This window comes from Ornithorhynchus anatinus, chromosome 2 (assembly GCF_004115215.2).
Source record: "Ornithorhynchus anatinus isolate Pmale09 chromosome 2, mOrnAna1.pri.v4, whole genome shotgun sequence".
NCBI classification, from domain to species: Eukaryota; Metazoa; Chordata; class Mammalia; order Monotremata; family Ornithorhynchidae; genus Ornithorhynchus; species Ornithorhynchus anatinus.
Window position 1 is genome coordinate 105355511 of NC_041729.1, and position 26932 is coordinate 105382442.

The 26932-nt window shown below is 50.1% G+C and overlaps 1 protein-coding gene across 1 annotated transcript; it reads right to left on the minus strand.

Moving 5' to 3' along the window:
- Window positions 1–26399, minus strand: RSPH4A (radial spoke head component 4A). The gene is made up of 6 exons (XM_029046482.1): window positions 25984–26399; window positions 13558–13789; window positions 8135–8887; window positions 6600–6759; window positions 3736–3853; window positions 1–366 (listed from the first exon to the last, which is right to left on the minus strand). Exons 1-6 carry the CDS (start codon window positions 26397–26399, stop codon window positions 123–125), a joined length of 1923 nt encoding a protein of 640 aa, XP_028902315.1. The 3' UTR covers window positions 1–122.
- Between the last annotated feature and the right edge of the window lie 533 nt (window positions 26400–26932).

Here is a 26932-nt window from a genome sequence, read left to right on the forward strand (position 1 = left end):
TCCCAAGTGCTTAGCATGGTGCTCTGCACACAGTAAGTGCTCCATAAATACCATTGATTGATTAATTGTTTAGGAGCACTTCCAGTTACTTTCTAAGCCCCAAGCAGTCTTGTACTCTTCCACTATTCGTAATCATCATCTTCTTCATCCTCGTCTTCTTCCTCCACCTCTTCCCTTTCCTCTGCTGCAGTCAAGGCTGCTTCTCGGGCGTCTCTGATAGCTTGCTCTTCTTCTGTAGTGGGATCGCTGCTCTCAGTGATCTCGGGCCCACTCGGATACTCCTGCAGAGCCGGGGGCGGAAGTGGGGGTGCGTAGTTCCCCGGGCAGTACTTGTGGCCCCAGCCCAGATAGAGATTCTCAAATTTCCTGCAAAGGGACAGATGACAGTCATCTAGGGCTGCCAGAGAATAGAGTCAATTTCTCCAAGGAACCTCCTCCGCAACCCGGAAACAGTCCAAACACGGCAGCGTCTGCTGGCCGGACTGACCACAGTGCCCTCAAAGTCTCCTAAGCTGCAGCCAGCCAAAAAACGCTGAAAAATCCCACTGTGACCAATTTGGGGGGAATTGCTGGGATAGTGAAGCATCTTGGGACTTGCGAACCTGATTTCCGAATTCCCGAGCTATTCCCCAGATTAATAATGTTGGTATTTGTTAAGCGCTTACTATGTGCAGAGCACTGTTCTAAGCGCTGGGGTAGATACAGGGTAATCAGGTTGTCCCACGTGAGGCTCACAGTCTTCATCCCCATTTTACAGATGAGGGAACTAAGGCACAGAGAAGCTAAGTGACTTGCCCACAGTCACACAGCTGACAAGTGGCAGAGCCGGGATTCGAACCGGTGACCTCTGACTCTCAAGCCCGTGCTCATTCTACTGAGCCAGCAGTTGGGTATAGCTTTTCACACATCTCAGGGTTACACCTGGAGAGTTTCCAGTACTCTATCGGTCTTGTCTATTGGGAGGGAGAGTCAAGCAGAGGCCTATCCATTCCATTCCTAGCTTGGGCAGTGGCTACTGAGAAGCAGCAAAGCAGCGTGGCTCAGTGGAAAGAGCCCGGGCTTGGGAGTCAGAGTTCATGGGTTCAAATCCCGGCTCTGCCACTTGTCAGCTATGTGACTGTGGGCAAGTCACTTAGCTTCTCTGTGCCTCAGTTCCCTCATCTGTAAAATGGGGGTTAACTGTGAGCCTCACATGGGACAACCTGATGACCCTGTATCTCCCCCAGCGCTTAGAATGGTGCTCTGCACATAGTAAGCGCTTAACAAATACCAACATTATTACCGAGTGGAAGGCAACCTGCTACAAGTCAAAACTCCCCCGTGCTGGGCAGCAGCGGTGTGGAGACAGTCGAGGGCAGAGACTCAGGTTTACTGCACAGAAGAAGGCAGTGCTAACCCGCTCCCGTATTTTTACCAAGAAAACTCTTTGCATCTATTCCCAAAACGATTGCAGGTGGAGGCGGGGCATTCTGGGAGAGATATATCCATGGCGTCTCTATGGGTCGGACACGACTCCACAGCATAAGACCACAACAGTGGCTTTTCAGCCTGAACTTTGAAAAGCAAAAGTGAGGGGAATGCTCAAATAGTGTCTGGTAACCCCCAACACAGTGATAGAATAAAGGATAAGAGCGTAGCAAAGGGTTTAAGTGGCAATATCCGGATACTGTAGAACAGGGGCAAGGAGGGCATAGAACCTATGGCTCTACTTAGATTCATAGATGCTCTAGGTGCCCACCCATGGGGTAGGAACCAGGAGGGTAATGCCATTAACTTTGCCCCATGGGGTAGGAACCAGGAGGGTAATGCCATTAACCTTTCCTCTAATACCAAAAGCTGTGTGGGAAGCTCTGAGACACTCATCAAAACTGGGCAACACTCATCCCATGCCAACGATCCTGTCCCTGCCTTCTCTGTCAGTCAGTCAGTCTGTCAATCCTATTTATGGAGTACTTACTGTGGGCAGAACACTCTACTAAACACTTGAGAGAGTAGGATGTAACAATATAACAGACACATTCCCTGTCTCTCTGGCCCCTCTGCTCATCTGAGGGTCTTTGGGGCCATTCCCCAGATGGAGGCCAGCTGGCAGGTGGGGGTTCAAGGGTGTGGCCTAATGGACGAGGAAAGGACTGGAAGTCAGGACACCAAAGTTCAAGTCCCAGCTCTGCCATTTGCCTTCTGTGGGACCTTGGGCAATCATTTAACTTCTCCGTGCCTCCGTTTCCTCATCTGTAAAATGGGGATTAAATACCTGTTCTCCCTCCTCCTTAGACTATGAGCCCCATGTGGGGACAGGGACTCTGCCAGATCTGATCACCCTATGGCGTCACCAGCACTTAGCCCATAGAAAGCGCTTAACAAATGCCACATTTATAGTTATCGTTATTACTGGGCAGCCACTTCACTCAAGCAGACTAATAGGGAATTCTGCTGCTGGGAAAAACCATGGACAGGAGCTGCTCTATTTCACTGTTCTCTCTGAAGCTTGCTAAGGGGGAGCCTTCCCCAATTAAGCCCTCTCTTCCCCAAGTCCTCCATCCTGTGTGGCGTATGCATTTGGATCCGAGCCCTTTAAGCACTTGGTATTCACTCCACCCTCAGCCCCACAACTCTCACATGTGTATCTGTAATTTATTTATTTAACACTAATAATTGTGGTATTTATTAAGTGCTTACTATGTGCCAGGCACTGTACTACATGCTGGGGCGGATACCAGCAAATCAGGTTGGACACAGTCCACGTCCTACATGAGGCTCCCAGGCTTAATCCCCATTTTACAGATGAGGGAACTGAGGCCCATGGAAGTGAAGGGACTTGCCCAGGGTCACACATCAGACAAGTGGCGGAGCAGGGATTAGAACTCAGATCCTTCTGACTCCCAGGCCCTTTATCTATCCACTAGGCCATGTCTGTCTCCTCCTCTAAACCGTAAACTCTTGTGGGCAGGGAACGTGTCTGCCAGCTTTGCTGTATTGTACTCTCCCAAGTATATAATACATTGCTCTGCACACTGTAAGCACTCAATAAATATTGTTGATTGATTGAATGCTGGAAGGAGGCAAAGGAACACTGTATTCAGCCGGACCGAGAGCTGCTGCCATCCACTAAATACTTTGTCGAACTTGTAAAACCATCAGAAATACCAGGAGAGATAGGGGGCATATATTCTCTGGGAGGGAGGGAGGAGGACTAAGGGAAAGAAATAATATCATTTTTATCTCTTCCATCCCGTTCCCCTTTCCTCCTGTCAAAGAACAGCTGAAGGAAGCCCGCTCTGTTACAGCCCTGTAAGCTCAGGCAGAGAACATGTCCTCAACCTCTATTATATTGTACTCTCCCAAGCACTTAGTACAGTGCTCTGCACACCGTAAGTGCTGAATAAATACAATTGATCGATCGACTGATTGTTAGTGGTAGACCTCCGTTGGCAGGGCCTCTAGAGGAGAGTGGAGTGGTGAACTGATGCAATTGCGCTCCTTAAGGGTAGGGATCTTGTCTACCAACTGTACTGTGCTCTTCCAAGCGTTTAGTACAGTGCTCTGCATATAGTAAGAGCTCAATAAATAACTCTGATCGATTTGCTGCCCAGCTAACTCAGAGTCCAATCTTGATTCTTTCCACTGACTTGCCCGAACCACCTAGAGCCGTCCTCAATTCCCCAACTTCCCGCTTCCGGGACCGACTGGCCTGCACGGAATCCACACCGGGCTGGCCGTCTCGATCATACTCACTTGCCAATGGAAAAAACGTAGGCTCCGGGCCACAGGTTGGACCGCAGCACGGCCAAGGCGTACTGAGGGATCACGCTGGCGGCTAAGCGGGCTGTCCACGGAGGGACGTTTTCGATCTCTGAAACCCAGAAACAGAAGCAGGTTGGAAATCAGCAAGAGGGAAGGTGAAATAAAGCAGTCCTGGGCCGGATCAAAAGTCATCAGTGATGAATCACAAAGTGTTGAGGTAGAGAAAGCAGCCATCTGATGTGAAGTAAGAAGCCACCCGGGTGTCAACTACGAATGACAAGCTAATAGGGTACTGAAGGCCCCAGCAGACATCTGGCGAATGGTTCTCATTCCAGAGACAGGTAAACTGAATCAAGTAGCTTAACTGCTCAGTCTTACATCTTGACTTCTAATCAGGTTCTCACACCTAGGCCACACAGAGTCCTCCAAGAGAAAACTGCTCTGATTCTTGAGCCGTCCCCTGTCTGGGAGTTACATTGGCCCTACTCCTTCTCAATCCCTAAATCTGGTAGGTCCCTCCTGTTTCCTGTTCCTGTTCCCAGCAATAATAATGAAAATAATGATGGTATTTGTTAAGCGCTTACTATGTGCCATGCACTGTTCTATGCTCTGAGGTGGATACAAGCTAATTAGGTTGGACAGAGTCCATGAGGCTGACAGTCTTAACCTCGATTTTACAGATGAGGTAGTTGCGGCACAGAGAAATGACTTGCCTAAGGTCACACAGCAGACAAGTGGTGGGGCTGGACTAGAACCCAAGTCCTTCTGAATCCCAAGCCCGTGCTCTATCGACTAGGCCATGTTGTTTCTTGATGGGACTTTCATCTTCAACAAAGTCACCATCATCATCATCAACATCATCATAATTAACAGTTCTGGCAGGACATTGGCATATGGGAGGGATTGATTGGCAATGAGGCATTTTACAGAAAGCAAGAGTGGGATTGATTGGTCACTGGAGAGAGAAACTAGGAGTGTTGAGCTTCCACGAGGATGAGTCCACAAGGACAAGGGCGGTGTGGCCACAGGGACGCCTGGGGAGACCGCGGCAGCCGCGATGGCGGGGAAGCTTTTCTCTGGAAAATGTCCTGCATGATGTCATTATGTAGCATTGCATGCACGCACAGCGTGACTTGATGGCGTCACGTGGGTCGAAGCGGGGCGACCCCTCCTCAGGACGGTCAGGGGATGGAAGCGGGTTTTATGGAGTGAAGAGTATGAGCTGGGGAGCAGTGGAAGCAGAGCTGGAGTTAGTTGATGAAGAGCCTAGATGCGGATGAACAGGAGATTTTGTTTTGTGAGAGAAGCAATGAGATCCCATCTGTGTTTTTGGGGTATGTAGCTTTAGGAAAGTTGATTGAAGAGGGAGGAGACTCTGGAGGCTTAGAGATCAGTTAAGGAGGCTGTTTCAGGCATCCAGTCATGGTGGCATGACAACATATTGGGGGAGGGGTTAAGGGAGTATAGCTACATAATAATAATAATGGTATTTGTTAAGCGCTTACTATGTGCCAAGCATTGTTCTAAGCGCTGGGGTAGATACAAGGTAAGCAGCTTGTCCCGGGTGGGGCTCACAGTCTTCATCCTCATTTTACAGATGAGGTAACTGAGGTAGAGAGAAGTTAAGTGACTTGCCCAAAGTCAAACAGCTGATCAGTGGCGGAGCTGGGATTAGAACCCATATCCTCTGACTCCTAAGCCCGTTCTCTTTCCACTAAGCCACACGGAGCGGATCACTGTATTTTCTATAACAGTGTACTTAGTCTTAAGGACTTCAGCTTGAAAGAGTTGCTTTTCTTTAAATTAATTATCAAACAGCAGCTAGACCTCATGTTCCTGAATGGAAGACATTTAGTGATAGAGCACTCTGAGCTGGTGAACAGGCCCAGTTGCTCCCACCCAAAGTCAGCTGAGCTTGTGGTGTGGCCGGTTGGATTTCCTGAAGTCTCTGAGCTGTTCTGAGACAATTTCTCCAACTCCAGAAAGCAGTCCTGGGGGTGGGGAGGGGAGGTTGGGGTTGGGGTCTGAGGGGGATCCAGGCATCTCAGCATTCAGACCACTCCAGAAGCAGCAGGATCTGAGATGATCAGGCCCGCCCTGGAATGAATGGTCAGGGCCCTTTCCTGGGTCAGGGGAAGAACTGAGTGTCCTAACATACTGGAGTGACTCTGGTTCCCAACCAGAACTTCCTCAGGCTGAGCAGGGTGGCTAATAAAGACTGGTCTGGGTCCTCTTGAAACTGGTGCTTCAGCTCTAGGATGGGATGGGTTTCGTCTATCTGTTTACTAAATGGATCCTAAAGCAAAGCTATCCATTGAAATAAATGTCACCCTTCATCGAGCTAAATGAAAGCGAGAGCTTCAGATTTCATTTCCTCAGTAAACTGAGACCAGGAAACACAGAAAAAGGCACGGAGAACAACTCTGAAGGTGGAAGAAATGAGCATCAGGAAGTGTGCATGTGGGTGTGTAATGATGAGGTTGCAGCTCAGAAGACCTGGGTCCTAATCCTGCCTCTGCCACTTGCTTGTTGTGTGACCATCGGCAAGTCCCTTAACTTCTCTGTGCCTCAGTTTCCTCATCTGTAAAATAGGGATTTGATAACTGTTCTCCCTCCACCTTAGACTGTGAGCTCCATGTGGGACAAAGACTGCACTTGACCTAATTAGCTTGTATTTATCTCAGTGCTTCATATAGCTCTTGGCACATAGTGAGTGCTTAAAAATACCATAACAATAGTGATTATTGCTATTTGTGGATGCATATATAGGTCTGTATATTTACTCATCTGTGTATGTGTGTGTGTCTACGCATGGATTTTTGTATTGATATGTGCATTTACGTGGGTATTCCTACCTGAATCCTCAGAGATTGGAGTCAGTAGTGGAGGCCCCACTTCTTGCTCTAGATCTTCTGGCTCTTCCCTTTTTTCCTCCTTTTCACTTTCTTCCTCTTCCTCTTCTTCCTCCTCCTCTTCTTCCATCTTCTGGGTGGGGTGAAACCAAACACAGCGTCCCTAGGGGATGGGTCAAGAGTACAAGAGCAGACGAGAACCTTCAAGACTCAGTTTTGCAGAGTGAAGTAAATTAAGCAGGAGCTAGATTTACAAAGGCAAATTCTCTCACTAATTCACAACCCTAAATATATTCATATAATTGAGACCAAATAGTGTTTTTATGACCTTATTTGCTTGGTGGCTCCAAGCAGATAATCTGCACAGAAGGAGCTCAGCCAGAAATTGGGAGTATTGCCTGTGGATTTAGCACAGCTCCCTCCTGCCCAGTCCCAGAGAATTCAAAATCAGAGGAGGATTTGGCCATCTTAGAACCCACCATTTTGAACTTCCAAATTAGATCTCTGCTGAGCAAGTAGGTGGATCTTGTCCTCAGAAAATTCCATTCTCTTCCTTCCCAATATTTGTTTTTAAATATGGTCAGATTTTCAGGAGGAAATGTTATTAGAAGGATGTCATGAGGAACTGGAAGAAAAGGAGAGAAAGGAGAAACAAGAGGGAGAAATGAAGAAGAAACAGGAGAGAAATGGGCAGTGCAATGCTGTAAGGGGTGGGTGAAATGGGTCACTAGTTGGAAAGGGAAATTTTTCTCTGGGGCTTCCTTTCTTAGAGTAGCACAACCCTAATGTGTCTCTTCACCCCACTAGTGGCAACAGAAGCAGCACGGTGTAGTGGATGGAACATGGGCCTGGGAGTCAGAAGGTCATGGTTTCTAATCCCTCCTCCATCACTTGGTTGCTGTGTGACCAGGGGGAAGTCACTTCACTGCTCTGTGCCTCAGTTACCTCGTCTGTAAAATGGGGATGGAGGCTGTGAGCCCCTCATGGGAAATGGACTGTGTCCACCTTGATTTGCTTGTATCCACCCCAGCACTTAGTACAGTACCTGGCCAAAGTAAGAGCTTAACAAATACCATCATTATTATTATGTCTCTTTGGGGACCCTAAAACTTGGCCAAGGCACAGTTTGGTAGCCTTGTTGCGGAAGAGGAAAGGGGAGTGGAAATACCTGTTGCCCCAGCATTTCTGTTCCCTAAACTGTCCCCTCCTCACACCTACCTTGGGATGGTATCAGAGTCCAGAATCAATGTCCCCTGATCTTGGACTGGTGAGGAAGCAGTATAAACAGCCCCAGATGGGGGAGTGCGATGCTATCAGCGCTTAGAAGAGTGCTTTGCACATAGTAAGCACTTAACAAATACCATAATTATTATTGTGCCCAGAACTTCCAGATCCCCTGTGCCAGGCATGGCAGAAGAAGAGAAACAGGGAACTGTAGACCAAAAAGAGAAGAGAAAATGAACAGACCAGCCACCTGCAACCTCATCGCCCCGAGATCGGTCTCTTAGATGGAGAGAGGCTCCACAGTGAGTGGGTACCTGGGGGAGAATGTGCTGTACGTGATGCACCCAGTTGGAGAGGGAGTCCACCAGTTCAACCGCTGGAAGGCCTTCGAAATCAGGATTTGCCTCATAGGAATCTTGTCTACCTCCCTCCTCTTCTTCCTCTTCTCCTTCTTCTTCCACAAACTGATAGAAGCCCAGGGGGCTAACGTGGGTTCCCGCTGAAATGCGGGCAATCTGTGCCCTGAGGTAATGCTTCTCGTTCCCTGGAAAAGGAGGGTAGCTCCTGATGGGAGCATCCAATCGTCCAGTGAAATATTTCTTGATTTTTCTCGCCACCACGATCTGGGCCGGCGTCACGGGCGGTAACTTTATCCAGGGTGTTCCTGGCTCACTGCAAACAAAATAGGTATATCTGTTGGCACCAGTTCTGTTTTCTTCTTTGGGAATCGGCTGGGGGGCCTTGTAGGTGGGCTTTGGCAAATGGTCATCTTGCTCTTCCGGATTTTCCTCTAACTCTTCTCTGGCCTCTCCTTCTGCCCGGACCATCACACCCTCCTCTCCTGTTTCCTCTTCCTCTTCCCCTTCCCGGAATTCCACTTCAGCCACAATGTAATTCCTCTCCAGGCCCAAGATCTTGCCCCAGAATCGACAGGTCTGGATTGGTCGGGTGTCGGTGAGTTGTTTGAGGGCTAGAAATATGCGGTAAGTCTCATCGGTACTCAGACCAACTCCGGCTTGTTCAAAGTAGAAGGCTGCTTCCATTATGTTTGGGAGAGGACTTTCTGCCTTGAGAGAGAAAAGTCTGGGTGAGGATGGTAGACAATACTGAATCCAAAACTCTGGCTCGAAGGTAGTCCCTAGTTGTGTCATGGAACCAGCACCCAGGGGTCATTAGTGAGTCTGCAAAGTTTGTTAATGGCCTCACAGCTCCCCTGGACTCTGAGAGTCTTTTCTGGGGTAGAAGAGGAGGGACAATGTCAAGGTAGATAAGGTAGCATAGAAAGAGGAAAAGTAAAAAAAAAAAAATGGGGAGCAGTGTTGCCCAATGGAAAGAGCATGGATCTGGAAGCCAAAAGACCGGGGTTCTTATCCCACCTCTGCCAGTTGCCTGCTGTGTGACGCTGGGCAAGTCACTTAACTTCTCTGTGCCTCAGCTTTCTCATCTGTAAAAGAGGGATTCAATGCCTTTTCTCTCTTCTTCTTAGATTGTGAGCCCCATGTGGGATAGGGACTGTGTCTGACCTGATTAACTTGTATCTACCCCCGCAATTAGAACAGTGTTTGACGCATAGTGAGTGTTTATCAAATACCGCAATAGAAGAGGAAAAGTAAAAAAAAAAAAAATAAGGAGCAGTGTGGCCTAATGAAAAGAGCATGGACCTGGGAGTCAGAAGGACCTTGATTCTAATATTGGCTCTGCCACTTTTCTGCTGTGTGACCTTGGGCAAGTCACTTAACTTCTCTTGGCCTCAGGAACCTCATCTGTAAAATGCGGATTAAGACTATGAGCCCCATGTGGCTCACAGACTGTGCCCAACCTGATAAGCTTGTATCTACCTTGGCGTTTAGTAGAGCGCCTGGCCTACTTAATAAATAGCATAATAATAATAATAATAATAATAATAATGACCATTGGGCAAGGAAAGCAACATCTTCTCTGCCTTTTGTGGCAGTCTTTTGGGCACAGAGTTGGAGAAAGGTTTAGGACAGTTCTTCCCACCCAAATCTCCCAGTGCTCTGAAGGATCCCTACTCCCAGCCATGGGGAGTAGGTGTAGCTGTAAGATAGGCTGCTGTTTCTACTGTAGAAATACCTGCCTCCTGTTCTGGGGAAATGTGCAAGACATCAGAGATCTAACTCTGGAAACACAGGGGTCCTCTTGAGTTTCTCACTGCTCCTGTCCTCCCCACCCCTCATCATGCCCTATGACTTAGGTGGGGGCCACCCCTTAATATGGTATTTGTTAAGCACTTACAATATGCCAGGTGCTGTACTAAACGCTGAGGTAGAGATACAAGCTAGTCAGGTCTCACACCGTCCATGTCCCTCATGGGGTTCACAGTCTTAATCCCCATTTTACAGATGAGATAAGCGAGACACTCCTGTGGTTGTGTTTTTGGCTGCCCCCTCCCACCATTCAAGCCTTGGGCAAAGACCCTTCCCAGGGGGATGCAGATTTCTCAGATGCCATAAGTGTCTTGGGGATGAAAGGGGGTACCCCTCCCTTTCACTTCTGTGGAGCAGGGTTGGAAAATTTTGAGACAGCTAGGGCAGAGTCACAGATCTCCACCACACCCCAGAGAGCTCTGGAGGCAGCCCTGAGGAAAGGAAGGCTAGGGCCCAGGGATCAATAGTGTCCATTTATGTTACATCCCTCACCTCCACTGAACATGCCACCCAGGGGTTAGGGGGATGCATTCATTCATTCATTCAATCGTATTTATTGAGCACTTACTGTGTGCAGAGCACTGTACTAAGTGCTTGGAAAGTACCATACAGCAATAAAGAGAGACAACCCCTGCCCACAATAGGGTCACAGTCTAGAGGGGGGAGACAGACATCAATACAAGTAAACAGGCATAAATATCAATAAATAGAATTATAGATATGTACATGTATACATAAGTGCTATGGGGTGGGAAGATGAAGAGCAAAAGGAGAGAGTCAAAGTGATGTGGAAAGGTGGGAGAACTGAGGAAAAGGGGGCTTAGTCTGGGAAGGCCTCTTGGAGGAGGTGCGCCTTCAGTAGGGCTTTGAAGGGGGGGAAGAGTGATTGCTTGGCAGATTTGAGGAGGGAGGGCGTTTCAGGCCAGAGGTAGGACTTGGGCCAGGGATCGGTGGTCAGACAGGTGAGATGGAGGTACAATGAAAAGGTTAGCACCAGAGGAGTGGTGTGTGTGCGGGCTGGGATGTAGAAGGAGAGAAGGGAGGTGAGGTAGGAGAGGGCAAGGTGATGGAGAGCTTTGAAGCCAAGAGTGAGGAGTTTTTGTTTGACATAGAGGCGGATAGGCAACCACTAGAGATTTTTGACGAAAGGGGTGACGTGCCCTGAACATTTCTGTAGAAAGATAATCCGGGCAGCAGAATGAAGTATGAACTGGAGTAGGGAGAGGCGGGAGTTGGGAGGTCAGAAAGGAGGCTGAAGCAGTAATCCAAGCAGGTTAGGATGAGTGATTGTACTAGCCTGGTAACGGTTTGGATGGAGAGGAAAGGGCGGATCTTGGCGATGTTGTGAAGGTGGGACCGGCAGGTTTGGTGACGGACTGGATGTGTGGGTTGAATGAGAGAGCGGAGTCAAGGATGACACTAAGATTATGGACTTGTGAGATGGGAAGGATAATCAGGGAGCCATGATGTAGGGGCCTAAAATACCTTAGTCAGCTGTGATAGGTTATTTTAGCTAAACCCCTGTCGTCAAATGAAGCCAGGAAGGAGCCAGTCAGGTGCCTTAGAGGACCTTCGGGAGAAAAGCCAATTGGAGAGAAAGTTAAGAAAAATGGGGAAGGATTTAACTAACGTGAAATAGGACAGCCATTTTACGGCAGTTGAGGCTGAGCAATTCTGGGGGAAATAAGAAGCTGGAGAAATCTGGAGGTGGCACCGTTAATCCAGAGAGGGGTTCTCCATGAAGGACTATGTGCAGTGGGGAGGACTTGAACCACAACACCTATGAAATATAGGAGATCTACTGTAAGGCTTTAAACCCCTTGTGGGCAAGAATTATATCTACCAATTTTATTGTATTTTACCAAAGAAGGAGAATGGCCTAGTGGAAAGAGCACAGGTCCGGGAATCACAGGACCTGGGTTCTAATCCCAGTCAGCCAATTGCTCAGCCAATTGCTAGCTGTGTGACCTTGGGCAAATCACCTAACTTCTCTGTGCCTCTGTTTCCTCAACTTTAAAATGGGAATTCAATACCTGCTCTCCCTCCCACTTAAGACTGTGAGCCCCCTGCGGGACAGGGACTGTGTCTGATCTAATTGACTTGTAGCTACCCCAGCACTTAGAACAGTGTTTGGCACAGAGTAAGCACTTAACAAGTACCATAAACAAACGAACGAGCAGTGTTGCCTAGTGAAAAAGCATGGGCCTGAAAGTCAGAGGACCTGGGTTCTAATCCCAGTTCTGCCAATTTTCTGCTGTGTGACCTTGGACAAGTAACTTAATTTCTCTGTGCCTCAGTTTCTTCATCTGTAAAATGGGAATTAAATCCTACTCCCTCCTACTTAGACTGTGAGCACCATGTGGCTGGCGACTATGTCCAGCCCTATTATCTTGTAACTACCCCAGCACTTTGTACAGTGGTTGACATATAGTAGTAAGTGCTTAACAAAAACCACCATTATTATTACTCTCCCAAGCACTTAGCACAGTGCTTGGCACACAGGCCATGATTGATCCATGGGGACCACATATGGGGTAGTAAAAGGTCACGGGGAGGGGACTGTTTCTGGTTTAGGGCTAGGCGTTAGGAGCAGGATTTTGTTTAAAGAGCTGGTGGCCAATATTGTTGTTTTGGCTCATTTCTACACTGAAACTGAAACAAGAGGATTCATTCATTCATTCATTCAATTGTATTTATTGAGCGCTTACGGTATGCAGAGCACTGTAGTAAGCACTTGGAATGTACAATTTGGCAACAGAGACAATCCCTGCCCAACAATGGGCTCACAGTCTAAAAGGGGGAGACAGATAACAAAACAAAACAAGTAGTCAGGCAAGTGAGGATTATTTAGGTACTAGAAATATATATTCTGCTGAAATTAAATTGCCTCATCTGGTGATCTGTTAGCCCGAAACACCTCTCTAAACCCCAGCAATCAGCCCTCTCAAAGCAGAACTGCCTAGGTCAATCAATCAATCAAATGGTATTTATTGAGCATTTGCTATGGGCAGAGAACTGTCCTACGCACTTTGGAGAGTACAGTACAACAGAATTTGTCGACATGTTCCCTTGATGGTGATTGCCTGGCCTTTTGGGATGCTTACTTAGAGAGTCAAAGGATGGCCCTCACGATGTGAGGGGTACATTTGGGGCTTACTCTTTGGGAACCTCTGAAAACTGCTCCTTTCCTCCAAAGGAAAACATCAACGCTTTTAAGACTGTGGGGACACCATACTAAGTGCTTGGGAGAGTACAATATAACAGAGTTGGTAGTCGCATTCCCTGCCCATGGGTGTATAGTCTAGAGGAGTCAGAGCTCTCTTCCAAGTGTCTTTGGGGGTAATTTCAGAGAGATGAAGGGTTGGGGGCACCCCTAAAACTCCACACCAGGGCTGCAGTGAATTGTTCTCTCATCTGTGATGGAACTTTGCCTGGTCAAAGTTCCCCATCCACAATCAAAAAGGAAAGTCATTTCCTTTCCCAACCAGACCTGGCCAACACGCAAGAGCCCTGTGAAAATTCCTGCTCAGAGAACAGCGAATTGCTGCTTTACAACAGGTATGACTTACAATTTCATCTTCCAGCTCTTGATCGCCTTCCAGATTGGCCTGGAAGAAAAGGGACTTTTGTTTCTCTGCTATTTCATAGGCTGAAAGCACCTCGTTCTCATTTTGGAGAGTGTCCATTTTCTTGTGGAAATGAGCCCTCTTTACATCTCGGCTGATGTTTTCAATGATGTCAACAGCGTTTTCTGGACGTTCATCCAAAATCTTTGTCAGCATTTTACAGAGATGATCATACCTACCCAAAGAGAAATCCCCAGGAGTCAGGTTATTCTGCTGGTAGAAATCCAGACATCAAGTTGACCTCGGCCATCTCAAACTTATCCTCACCGACTATGACTCTGTCCTTTTCCCCTGCCCAGCAATAATACTTCTCTTCCCTTACTGATGCCCATGCCCACTGCCTACTACAACTGTTTCTGATTTGTAACTCCCTCCCTAAATTCCCTGTTCCTCTGATTCCCTCATCTCTTGCCCCTGATGACCTGACCATCTACTTCATCAAAAAAATTGAATCCACCAGCCGGGAACTCCCTAAATTTTCTCCTGAACTTCTCCAATCCCACCCTTCTCCCGCCCCCTAATATACGGTCTCGTCCTTCCCTTCTATCTCTGAAGAAGAGCTCTGCTACCTTCTTTCGAAATCTCACCCTCTACCTGCCCCTCCGCTTCTATTCCTTCACACTACATTTGTCTCCTTTTCTTCTCTCCATGTCTGCTATTTTCAATCACTCATTCTCTAATGGCTCCTTCCCCTCTGCTTTCAAGGATCCCCATGTATACCCTATCTTTAAAAAAAACCCTTCACTTGATCCCACTCATACCCTCATCCATCTATCAGCATTCCTTTCCAAACTCCTTGAAAAAGTTGTTTACACTGTTGTCTCCACTTCTTCTCCTCCAACTTTCTCCTCAGCCCTCTGCCATCTAGCTTCTTCCCCCTCTATTCCACTAATAATAATAACAGTGATGGTATTTGTTAAGCACTTACTATGTGCCAAGCACTGTTCTAAGCGCTGGGGGTAGATACCAGGTAATCAGGTTGTCCCACGTGGGGCTCACAGTCTTACTCCCCATTTTACAGAAGAGGTAACTGAGGCCCAGAGAAGTTAAGCGACTTGCCCAAAGTCACACAGATGACAAGTGGCAGAGGGGGGATTAGAATCTACGACCTCTGACTCCCAAACCTCTTCTCTTTCCACTAAGCCGTGCTGCTTCTCAAAACTACCCTCTACGAAGGTCATCCATGTCTTCCTTCTTGTCAAATTCAATGAACTCTAACATCCTAATCCTTTCAGCAGCCTTCAACACTAGGGACTACCCCCTTCCCTTGGAAACTCTATCTCTAATTTTAGGTTCACTGACACTTTCGTCTTCCGGCTTTCATTTTTCCTGCCTCTCTAACAATTCCCCACTCTCTTGCACCGGCTCTTCCTTTCCCTCCCATCCCGTAATGGTACTCTATGCTCAGTAATGGGTCCTCGCCCATCCTCCATCTACACCCACGCCCTTGAAGAACTCATTCACTACCACGGTTTCAAATACCATCTCTATACGGATGATTCACAAATCTACTTCTCCAGTCCTGACCTCTCTCCTCTGTAATCTTGCAATTTTCTCTGTAGTATGTCCCAAGGACATATTCAAGCTGACATGTCTGAAACAGGACTCCTCATTTTCTCACCCAAAGCCTCTCTTCCCCCGACTCTCCCATCACTGTTGAAAACACCATCATCCATAAGGATTTCTGTTTTGTATATGTTAAGTTTGAGGTGTAAGTGGGGCATCCAAAGAGAGATGTCTTTAAGGCAGGAGGAAATGCGAGGCTGCAGAGAGGGAGAGAGATCAGGGCTGGTGAAGTAGATTGTGGAATCATCTGCATAGAGGTAGTAGTTGAAGCCGTGGGACTGAATGAGTTCTCCAAGGGAGTGGAAATAGACGGGGAATATAACGGGACCCAGAACTGAACCTTGAGGGCTTTCTACAGTTTGGGTATGGGAGGCAGATGAGGAGCTCGTGAAAAAGATTGAAAATGAGCAGCCAGAGAGGTAGGGGGAGAAGCAGGACTTATCGTAGGTTTTTAAGCACTTAATCACCTCGTCCCACTGTACCTCGATCTCATTCATTCATTCATTCAATAGTATTTATTGAGCGCTTACTATGTGCAGAGCACTGTACTAAGCACTTGGGATGAACAAGTCGGCAACAGATAGAGACAGTCCCTGCCGTTTGACGGGCTTACAGTCTAATCGGGGGAGACGGACAGACAAGAACAATGGCACTAAACAGCGTCAAGGGGAAGAACATCTCATCTATCTCGTTGCTGATCCCTCACCCACTTTCTGCTTCTGGCTTGGAAATCCCTCCTTCTTCCTATCTGACTCTCCCTACCTCCAAAGCCTTATTAGAGAAGCAGCGTGGCTCAGTGGAAAGAGCCTGGGCTTTGGAGTCAGAGGTCATGGGTTCGAATCCCTGCTCGGCCACATAGCTGTGTGACTTTGGGCAAGTCACTTAACTTCTCGGTGCCTCAGTTACCTCATCTGTAAAATGGGGATTAAGACTGTGAGCCCCACGTGGGACAACCTGATTCCCCTGTGTCTACCCCAGCACTTAGAACAGTGCTCGGCACATAGTAAGCGCTTAACAAATACCAACATTATTATTATTATTATTAAAAGCACAGCTCCTCCGAGAGACCTTCCCTGAAGAAGTCCTTATTTCCTTTATTCCTCCTTTTGCATCACCTTTGCACTTAGATTTGCAGGCTTTATTCACCCCTTCCTCAGCCCACAGCACTATGTACCTATCCACAATCTATTTATATTGATGTCTGTCTCACCCGCAATCAATCAGTTGTATTTATTGAGTGCTTCCTGCATGCTGAGCATGCTACTGAGCACTTGGGAGAGTACATTATTACAGAGTTGGCAGACCCGTTCCCCACTCTCAATGAGTTTACAGTCTAGAGGGGATTGAGAAAATACAGGTAGTATATCAGGTGGCATTTTTTTGAGCGCTTACTAAGTTCATTCAATTGTATTTATTGAGTGCTTACTGTTAGCAGAGCACTGTACTAAGCGCTTGGGAGAGTACAATTCAACAATAAACAGACACATTCCCAGCCCACAACGAGCTTACTGTCTAGAGGTGGGGAGAAATGCTCAGAAGTGCTGTAGGTCTGGGAGGGGGAGATGACCAGAGGGAATAAGTCAGGACGAACCAGAAGGGACTGGGAGAAGAGGAAATGGGAGGTTAGGGAAGGCCTCTTGGAGAAGATGTGCCTTCAGTAAGTCTTTGAAAGCGTGGAGAGTAATTGTCTAAGTGCTTGGGAGATTACAACACAGTTGGTAAACACATTCCCTGGCCCAGCAGGAGCTTAGAGTCTAGAGAGGGTGATAGGAATTAAAACAAATTACGGATATGTTGCCCATCAAAGGGCAGGGACTGTCTCTATCTGTTACCGATTTGTACATTCCAAGCGCTTAGTACAGTGATCTGCACATAGTAAGCGCTCAATAAATACTCTTGAATGAATGAATATGTACTGCTCTGTGGGCCTGAGGTTGGGGTGGCTATCGAGTGCTCAAAGGGTATAGACACAAGCTGATAAAGAATATTTAAATTATGTGAAACATAATGGTATTCGTGATAGGTTACAGCTCTGCCTTGTCTTGTCTTATGCTGCCAAGTCGTCTCCGATCCATAACGACGCCATGGACACATCTCTCCCAGAACACCCCACCTCCATCTACAATCGTTGCAGTAGTGGATCCATAAAATGGTAAAAATCTGAAAGCTGTTTACCATCGCCTCCTTTCGCAGAGTCAACTTGAGTCTCCGCCCACGACTCTCCCCCTTGCTGCTGCTGCCCAGCACAAGTGAGTTTTGACTTGTAGCGGCTTTGCATGGGCCTAAATTTCACAACTGGGCCTGCTCCTGTCCAGTTTCAGCCAATGCAGGTGGGTAATGGGCCTGGGAGGCTTTGATTTTGGAGTTCCACCCAGGCTGCAGTGTGGAGAGGGGGTATTTAATAAGTTCAACTCTTTATACTTCCCTCACCTGGCCTAGGAACTGGCAAATTCAGGTTTGCCAGGGTGACTAAGAACTATGCCACTGGAGCATACAGACGACAGCAGACAACAGGATCCTCTTGTCCTAGCCTTTGTCCTAGAAGGCTGCTACGCCCTGTCCCCTGCAGATTCTGCCTTTTGCACAGGAAGGTCCCGGGAAGGAAAGAACAGGCCCTTCAATTGGGAGTCCCAGGGAATGTCCTGGTTCACTGGCCTCTAAAAGTGGCACTGCCGGCCTGGTTCAGGCCAGAGGATTGAGACCACTGTTCTCTACTTGGAAACTTTGGGGCTTTTACTTCAAAGAGAGGCTAGCCCTGGAGAAGTAGCGTGGCTTAGTGGAAAGAGCACGGGCTTGGGAGTCAGAGGTGATGGGTTCTAATCCCGGCTCTGCCACCTATCAGCTGGGTGACTTCGGGCAAGTCACTTGACTTCTCTGTACCTCAGTTACCTCATCTGTAAAATGGGGATTGAGACTGTGAGCCTCACATGCGACAATCTGATTACCTTGTATCTACTCCAGCGCTTACAGCAGTGCTTGGCACCTAGTAAGCGCTTAACAGATACCATTATTATTATTATTATATATTAAGTCCCCCACTCGGGACCGGGGACCTTTAACCTGAAGGACAATGCCAACAGATGCTTTGGATCTTCTACTACAAATTTGAGACTTCTGTTCCTTCTAGGGCTGACATATTTGATAGCTCTTGCTCATAATTAATCAATAGTATATACTGAGCACTTACTGTTTGCAGAGCACTGTGCTAAGCCTAATTAAAATCACATCTCCTCCAAGAAGCCTTCCCTGACTAAGTCCCCATTTCCCCTACTCCCTCTCTCTTCTGTATCTCCCCCGAACTGGGATTTCTATCCTCTATTCATCCCACCCTCAGCCCTACAGCTTTTCTGTATATATCTGTAATTTAATTTAGCACAGTACTCTCCATACTCGATAAACACCACTGATTGATATACTAGCTGCATTGTTTCATAGTATTCCCCTCCAAAGGGGGAGAGAGGACTATTGTAATCAATCAACTGTATTTATTTAGAACTTACTGTGCGCAGAGCACTGTACTAAGCATTTGGAAGAGTTCAATATAAGAGAGTTGACAGACTCAATCCCTTTAAGTTTACAAATGGTGAAATTCCCCAGTCCCCACTCAATGCGAGTATATTACTGGGGTTGCTCCAAGAGCACAAAATGTCAGTTGAGGATGTGCAGGGGGTGATGCAGGGGTGCAGTCCCTGACCTGTTCCTCCTGAACCCCACAGTATGGCCCCATTGCAGCTCAAGGAGCTACATTGGGAGGAGCAGAATAGCCAAGGGCACAGAGCAATGATTCTCCGTTGGAAGTGTTTGCTCTTCCCTCCGCAGTTCCTCAGATTGCACTGCTGGCCTCTTGGGAGTTTGGGGCAAGAGTGTTAGGCTCATTCCCATTATTCCCCTCGTGGCCTTGTCCTCTGTCCTCCCCACTCACTCCAGAGCCTTTACTTTCTCCTCCCAGATTTCTCGGGACATTGGCGACGCTTTCAAGCAGCAGAATTTAGTGGGCAGGAGTCAAGGCACGAGCTATGCTAGGCTCTTCGAGTAAAAATGCAGGGCGTAAAGGAGGCTGGTGGTTTAGGCATACTAAAGAGATAACGGACTAGCTGAAAACTGGACTGGCCAGATGAACAGCCACTGTACTGTGGATGGCTTTTAAATCACTCCAGAAGGGCTGTTCAATTTAGGGAACAGTTTTCTAGATTTCCCTGCTCTATTTGACTGGATTTGTTTGTAAGGTCCAGAGAAGGTAGACGTCTTTCTCAGATAGCCTTCTTCCACCTACAACCGATGCCTTTCATCACCAGTGTTCTTTGGAGAAAGGTCAAGAGCATACTGTGCATTTCGCCGACTCATCTGCGCTTCCTTCCCCTCCACCGGGGAGCTGAGCCTCGGACCGCCCGGACCCGCGCCCGCCTCAGCCTTTCGCAACCTGGACCTCCGCACCCCCGCTCGGGAACTCCGACACTACGGATCTTCGCCCCCACAGACCCCCAGCCACCAGCTTCCAGTCCACCCCCTCCTCCCCCCGCCCCCCACTCGGGCCCGGGGACATTGTGCTCCCCTTCTCGGCCCCAAGGACATTGTGTCCTCGGGGGACATTGTGTCCCCCTGCTCGGGCCTGGGGACATTGTGCTCCCCAACCGCTCCCCCACTCCGCCCGAGGTGGCCATTTTGTGAAGCCCCCACTCTGCCTGAGGTGGCCATTTTGGGAAGGCCTCACTCCCTCTTCCCTCTTGAGGTGATTCATCTCTCCCGCCCCCGCCCCGGGCGACGACGTCCTTGTTCTCACCATGTTACCTTACCTTAGCCGCCGCCCACAGCCGCCACCCACCCCGGACAACCTCAGGGCCCCCCCGCCGCCACAGGGTTATTTGGTCATGAGCTCTGGGACTCTCTCGGCCGCTGGCCGCTTGACTTGGAGTCTGATCGGGTAGGGTCGGCTCGTCCCCCGACCCTGGTCATCGCCTGCTTATTAACACTATTGTAGTGTGCCTTACTGTAGCATGTTGCTATATTAGCGATCTCGCTTGTTATTGTTTATTGTCGTCAGATCTTGAATTTGATCAGGTCGCCCCTTAATCGAGTCTACCCCCGACCCTGATCATCGCCCCTTTTATTAACACGACTATAGTGTATCATACTGTATCATGTTGCTATATTAGCACTACCGTATTGTATCATACTGTATCATGTTGCTATATTACCGATTTCGTTTATTACTGTTTATTGTTGTCAGTGCTGCCACCCTCCTCTCTGGCCTCGCCATGTCCCTCCTCCCCTCCTCCCCCCTCCCGCCCCTTCCTATCCTCCCCTTCCCATTCCCCTCTCTCGCTCAGCTCTTTCCCTCTCTCCCCTCTGTCTCCTCCCCCCCTCCCCTCTCCCGCCCTAGAACCCCACTTTACCAGCGCTACCCCTCTTCCCCCTCCCCCTACTCTTCCCCCCACCAAACCCCCTCTTCACCCCCTCCCCCCTTCTCTCTTCCCCACCCATGCCCCATCCCAGTCCTCTTGTCCCACCGCCACCCCTCATCCCCCTCTCCCCGTCCAGGGCCCCGCCACCTCCTTCCCATCCAAACCCTCCCCTCCCCTCGCCCTTCCCCCCCTCCCCCCCTTGCACCCACAGCTACTTTCAAGTGTGGCCTCTGGAACCCCCGCTCTATAACAGGTAAGCTACCTTTCATCCATGACCTTTTCCTCTCTCGCTCTCTCCTCCTCCTCGCCCTTTCGGAAACATGGCTCTCTCCCGAAGACACAGTCTCCGCCGCCGCTCTCTCCAGCGGAGGCCTCTCCTTCTCCCACTCCCCCAGACTCACCGGTAAGGGAGGAGGAGGCGTCGGCTTCCTCCTCTCGCCCCGTTGCCGCTTCCGCACTATCCCTCCTCCCCCCCCTCCTTCCCCTCCTTCGAAGCCCATATCATTCGCCTCTACCACCCACTCCAGTTACTTGTCGCCGTCATCTACCGCCCTCCCGGTCCCACCTCCGACTTCTTCAACCACCTTGACCCCTTTCTCACCTTCCTTCTCTCCTTCTCTCTGCCCACTCTGATCCTCGGAGACTTCAACATCCATACGGATGTACCCGAAGACTCCTCTGCCGCCCGCCTGCTATCCCTCCTCGACTCTGCCGACCTCCTCCTCCACCATACCGCGCCCACTCACCGACTCGGTCACACCCTCGATTTCGTCATCTCCTACCGCTGCACTATCTCCTCCCTCACCGACTCTGAAATCCCTCTCTATGACCATAACCTTCTCACCTGCCTCATCTCTCACACTCCCTCCCCCTGCAAATCTTCGCTACTGCCCCACAGAGACCTCCGCTCTCTCGATCCCATCCGTCTTTCCAAAAGCATCTCTCCTCACCTTGCTGCCCTGTCCTCACTTCCCACTCTCGACGATCAGGTCTCCGCTCTCAACTCCACCCTCTCTACTCATCTCGACTCTCTCGCCCCCCTTTCCCTCCGCCGCTCTCGCTCCACTAACCCACAGCCCCGGATCACCTCCTCCGTCCGCCTCCTACGCTCCTATGCTCGAGCTGCCGAGCGCTGCTGGCGAAAGTCCAAGCACCGAGCCGACCTCACACACTTCAAATTTATCCTTTCCTGCCTTAACTCTGCCCTCTCCTCCGCCAGGCAAAACTTCTTCTCCTCCCTCATCGACACCCATGCCCGTCACCCCCGCCGATTGTTCCGGACCTTTAACTCTCTCCTTAGCCCCCCGGTTCCTCCCCTTCCCCCCATCCCTCACCCCCAATGATCTGGCCACCTATTTCCTCACGAAAATCAACACGATCAGGTCTGAGCTCCCCAAAGTCAGCCCTCTGCCTCTCCCCTCCCCCCCACCGACCCCCTCCCCTACTTTCCCATCCTTCCCTGCAGTATCCTCAGAGGAGATCTCCTCCCTCCTCGCAAGTGCCACCCCCTCCACCTGCGCCTCGGACCCCATTCCCTCTCACCTTCTTAAAACCATCGCCCCTGCCCTCCTACCTTCCTTAACTTCTATTTTTAACCACTCAATCTCCAAGGGCTCCTTCCCCTCTGCCTTCAAACATGCCCACGTCTCCCCCATCCTAAAAAAACCCGCCCTTGACCCCACTTCCCCCTCCAGTTATCGTCCTATCTCCCTACTACCCTTCCTTTCCAAAATCCTAGAACGAGTCGTCTACAATCGATGCTTAGAATTCCTTAACTCCCATTCTCTCCTAGACCCCCTCCGATCTGGCTTCCGTCCCCTCCACTCTACCGAGACTGCTCTCTCTAAGGTCACCCGTGACCTCCTTCTTGCCAAATCCAATGGCTCCTACTCCATTCTGATCCTCCTTGACCTCTCTGCTGCCTTTGACACTGTCGACCATCCCCTCCTCCTCCACACCTTATCTCACATTGGCTTCACGGACTCTGTCCTCTCCCGGTTCTCCTCTTACCTCTCTGGCCGGTCATTCTCGGTCTCCTTCGCTGGAGCCTCCTCCCCCTCCCATCCTTTAACTGTTGGAGTTCCTCAAGGGTCAGTTCTTGGCCCTCTTCTGTTCTCCATTTACACTCACTCCCTCGGTGAACTCATTCGCTCTCACGGCTTTGACTACCATCTCTACGCAGATGACACGCAGATCTACATCTCCGCCCCTGTCCTCTCCCCCTCCCTTCAGGCTCGCATCTCCTCCCGCCTCCGGGACGTCTCCACCTGGATGTCGGCCCGCCACCTAAAACTCAACATGAGCGAGACTGAGCTCCTCATCTTCCCTCCCAAACCCGGTCCTCTCCCAGACTTCTCTATCACCGTGGATGGCACGACCGTCCTTCCCGTCTCTCGGGCCCGCGATCTCGGTGTCATCCTTGACTCGTCCCTCTCGTTCACCCCACGCATCCTATCCGTTACCAAGACCTGCCGGTTTCACCTCTACAATATCGCCAAGATCCGCCCTTTCCTCTCCACCTAAACGGCTACCATACTGTTACGGGCTCTCGTTATATCCCGGCTAGACTACTGTGTCAGCCTTCTCTCTGACCTCCCTTCCTCCTCTCTCGCCCCGCTCCGGTCTGTTCTTCACTCCGCTGCCCGGCTCATCTTCCCGCAGAAACGATCTGGGCCTATCACTCCCCTTCTTAAACAACTCCAGTGGTTGCCTATCGACCTCCGCTCCAAACAAAAACTCCTCACTCTAGGCTTCGAGGCTCTCCATCACCTTGCCCCTTCCTACCTCTCCTCCCTTCTCTCTTTCTACCGCCCACCCCGCACGCTCCGCTCCTCCCCCGCCCACCTCCTCACCGTCCCTCGGTCTCGCCCATCCCGCCGTCGACCCCTGGGTCACGTCCTCCCGCGGTCCTGGAACGCCCTCCCTCCTCACCTCCACCAAACTGATTCTCTTTCCCTCTTCAAAACCCTACTTAAAAATCACCTCCTCCAAGAGGCGTTCCCAGACTGAGCTCCTCTTCCCCCTCTACTCCCTCTGCCATCCCCCCTTTACCTCTCCGCAGCTAAAGCCTCATTTTCCCCTTTTCCCTCTGCTCCTCCACCTCTCCCTTCCCATCCCCACAGCACTGTACTCGTCCGCTCAACTGTATATATTTTCGTTACCCTATTTATTTTGTTAATGAATTGTACATCGCCTTGATTCTATTTAGTTGCCATTGTTTTTACGAGATGTTCTTCCCCTTGACTCTGTTTATTGCCATTGTTCTTGTCTGTCCGTCTCCCCCGATTAGACTGTAAGCCCGTCAAACGGCAGGGACTGTCTCTATCTGTTGCCGACTTGTTCATCCCAAGCGCTTAGTACAGTGCTCTGCACATAGTAAGCGCTCAATAAATACTATTGAATGAAATTTGGCCAATATTCCAAATCACCCCACGTGGGTTAAGGTTACCTCATCTGTAAAATGGGGATTAAGACTGTGAGCCCCACGTGGGACAACCTGATTCCCCTGTGTCTACCCCAGCGCTTAGAACAGTGCTCTGCACATAGTAAACGCTTAACAAATACCAACATTATTATTATTAAGGTTTCCAGCAACCAGGTCAGGTGGAGGGGAAGGATCCAGACTCCCGAAAGGGAGGTTGTAGGGGTGGTTCTGGTCTTGCCCTCTAGAACAGGGAGTTGACCTTGGGCTGCTCTTGCCACCCTGAACTGATGTGTGAAGTAGTGTTGTCTTAGTGGATAGAGCACGGGCCGAGGAATCGGAGGACCCGGGTTCTAATCCGTGCTCTACCAATTGCCTGCTGTATGACTTGGGGCAAGTCACTTAACTTCTCTGTGCCTCAGTTTCCTCAGCTGTAAAATGAGGATTCAATCCTCCTACTTCAACTGTGAACCCTATGTGCACAGGGACCGTTTCCAACCTGGTATTCTCGGATCTACCCCAACACTCTGTACAGTGTTTGACACATGGTAAGTACTTAACAAGTACTGTTATTATTACTGTTGTTGTTATTTTGTGTGCTCGCAATCCCCCTTAGCATTTCTTAACAAATAGATGACCTACAATCCCCTACTATTTAAACATGAACTCATATCAATCTCCTCTTCTCCTTCTCACATAAATTATGACTCCCCTCCGAGGAGAGGCAGGAATTGGGTGTACAGACTCCAATGTACTCATCCAAGTGTTGAGTACAGAGCTCCCTGAGAGACAGGGTCTATGTCTAATTCCCATTTGTATATTCTCTCCCAGGGCTTAGTAGAGTGTCTTGAACACATTAAGAGCATAATAAATATGCGTGGGCAGTAAACATGTCTGTCAACTCTGCTGTACTGTGCTCTCCCAAGCACTGAGTACAGAGCTCTCGCACACAGTAAGTGCTCAATAAATACCACTGATCGATTACTACTATAGTGTTTTGCATACGACAGACATTCATGACTGACCAATGGAAACTCGAGCTTCTACTCTCTGGGACTCCAGAAGGGTTTGGAAGGAGCGGAGACTGTGAGCTCGGTGTGGGTGGGGACTGTCACTGTTTATTGTCGTATTGTACTTTACCAAGCGCTTAGTACAGTGCTCTGCCCACAGTAAGCACTTAATAAACACAATCGAGTGAACGAATGAATGTTCTCAGCCCTCTAAAGGAAAGACACAACCTTTCCGCGTCAAATTCCTCAACCGTCAAAGAGGGATCGGAGTTAGTGCTTAACAGCGATCTAAAATTATATCGGGACCTTGGAACATCCGTTCAGTCGTATTTATCGAGTGCTTAGTGTGCGCTGTAAGAAAATAAAAGCATTTCCAGTACTCTACCAGTCACGGTTATGGGAAGGCGAGTCAAGCAGAGGCCCGTCCATTCCATTCCCAGCCTGGGCAGTGGCTAGAGAGCGGGGAGCCATCTGGTACAAGTCAAAACTCACCCGGGCCGGGCAGCAGCGGTACGGGAGAGAGTCGAGGGCGGAGACTCGAGGTGACTGGGGGGAAGGCGGCACTGGTAAACCACTTGTCTATTCTGACCAAGAAAACTCTACGGATCCACCACCGGAACGACTGCGGATGGAGAATGGGGTGTTCTGGGAGAGAGAGGCAGTCGTTGCCCGCAACGGGCTCACAGTCTAGAGGGGTGGAGACAGACATCAATACAAGTAAACGGAGTCGCTCTGGGTCGGAAAGGACTCGACGGCACCAGACAAGACACCTTCACTAGGAAATTATCAGCATCTCAGTAGCGAGGGAGCCCTGACTTCTGCAAGCTCGTATCTCTCTGAAAAAGCCCCCCGCCGCTTCTGCATCCTTCAACCCCCATCTTCCCACCCAAGCTCTCCGTCCAGTACTCTGCAGAGAGTAAGCGCTGAATAAATACGATTATCATTACCGATAACGCTAACAATAACTCACAGGTTCAGGCCGGACGGGGTGGTGCTCTTCAGCAGGTAGGCCTTGGCGCTGTGGGCGGCCAGGGCCGGGGCTCCGGGCTCCAGCTCGGATGCCCGGCAGCCCCACGGCTCCGGTTGGGACGGGCTGAGCCCCCCGACCCTCCAGTCCCGCGGCAGGACCGGACCCCCCCAGGTCCGAGAGCCGTCCCCGGCCGGCCGGGCGGGGGTCTCGGGGCCGCCCCGCCCCACGATCCCCGAGGTCCTGGGGCTCCGGGCCCGGAGTGGGACGGTCCCGTCGGAGGGCTCGGAGGCCGCCGGGGAATTGGCCCCCATAGGGCCGGCGGGGGCGGCCGGGGCATCGCCCAGAGCGGGCTCTTCCTCGGCGTGGGCTTCGGGGGGGTCCCCGGGCACCGGCCTGGGGGCTCCGGGTTCCTCCATGGCGCCCAGGTGGCGGTCCGGCCGGGGAGGCCGGCGAGCGATCGATCGGTCGCTTGGGTTTCGGCTGGCCGGGCGTCCTAGCATCCTGCCGTCTCCATGGCAACGGCGGGCCGGCGCGGAGGCGGGGCGTCGCTCCGATGCGCCTGCCGTTGCCAGGGCCGTGGACCGCCCCGCCCCGGCCCGCAAACCCGGTCGGGCCCATCTGGCGCAGCCACCCCGACCACTTGGGCCGCTTTTCCCCACCGGGGCTGAGGCTTGGCCTAGAGCTCACCGCAGCAACTTCTTTTCCCCCTCACCCTTCTCGTCTCAGAGGCCCGCCACCTCGGTGTCATCTCGACTCCTCTCTCTCATAATAATAATAATGAGAATGGTGGTACTCGTTAAGCGCTTACTATGTGCAAAGGACTGTTCTTAGCGCTGGGGGGATGCAAGGTGAGCAGGTTGTCCCACGTGGGGTTCACGGTCTTCATCCCCATTTTATAGATGAGGTAACGGAGGCCCAGAGAAGTTAAGCGACTTGCCCGAAGTCACCC

Excerpts from the sequence above, each read along its gene's own strand:
- RSPH4A (XM_029046482.1), bottom strand. The coding sequence starts at position 26,399 with ATGGAGGAACCCGGAGCCCCCAGGCCGGTGCCCGGGGACCCCCCCGAA. Across the intron at positions 8,888-13,557 it reads AAGAGCTGGAAGATGAAATT|GCAGAAAGTCCTCTCCCAAA; the intron begins GTAAGTCATACC and ends TTCTCTCTCAAG. Across the intron at positions 3,854-6,599 it reads TCCAATCTCTGAGGATTCAG|AGATCGAAAACGTCCCTCCG; the intron begins GTAGGAATACCC and ends TCTGGGTTTCAG.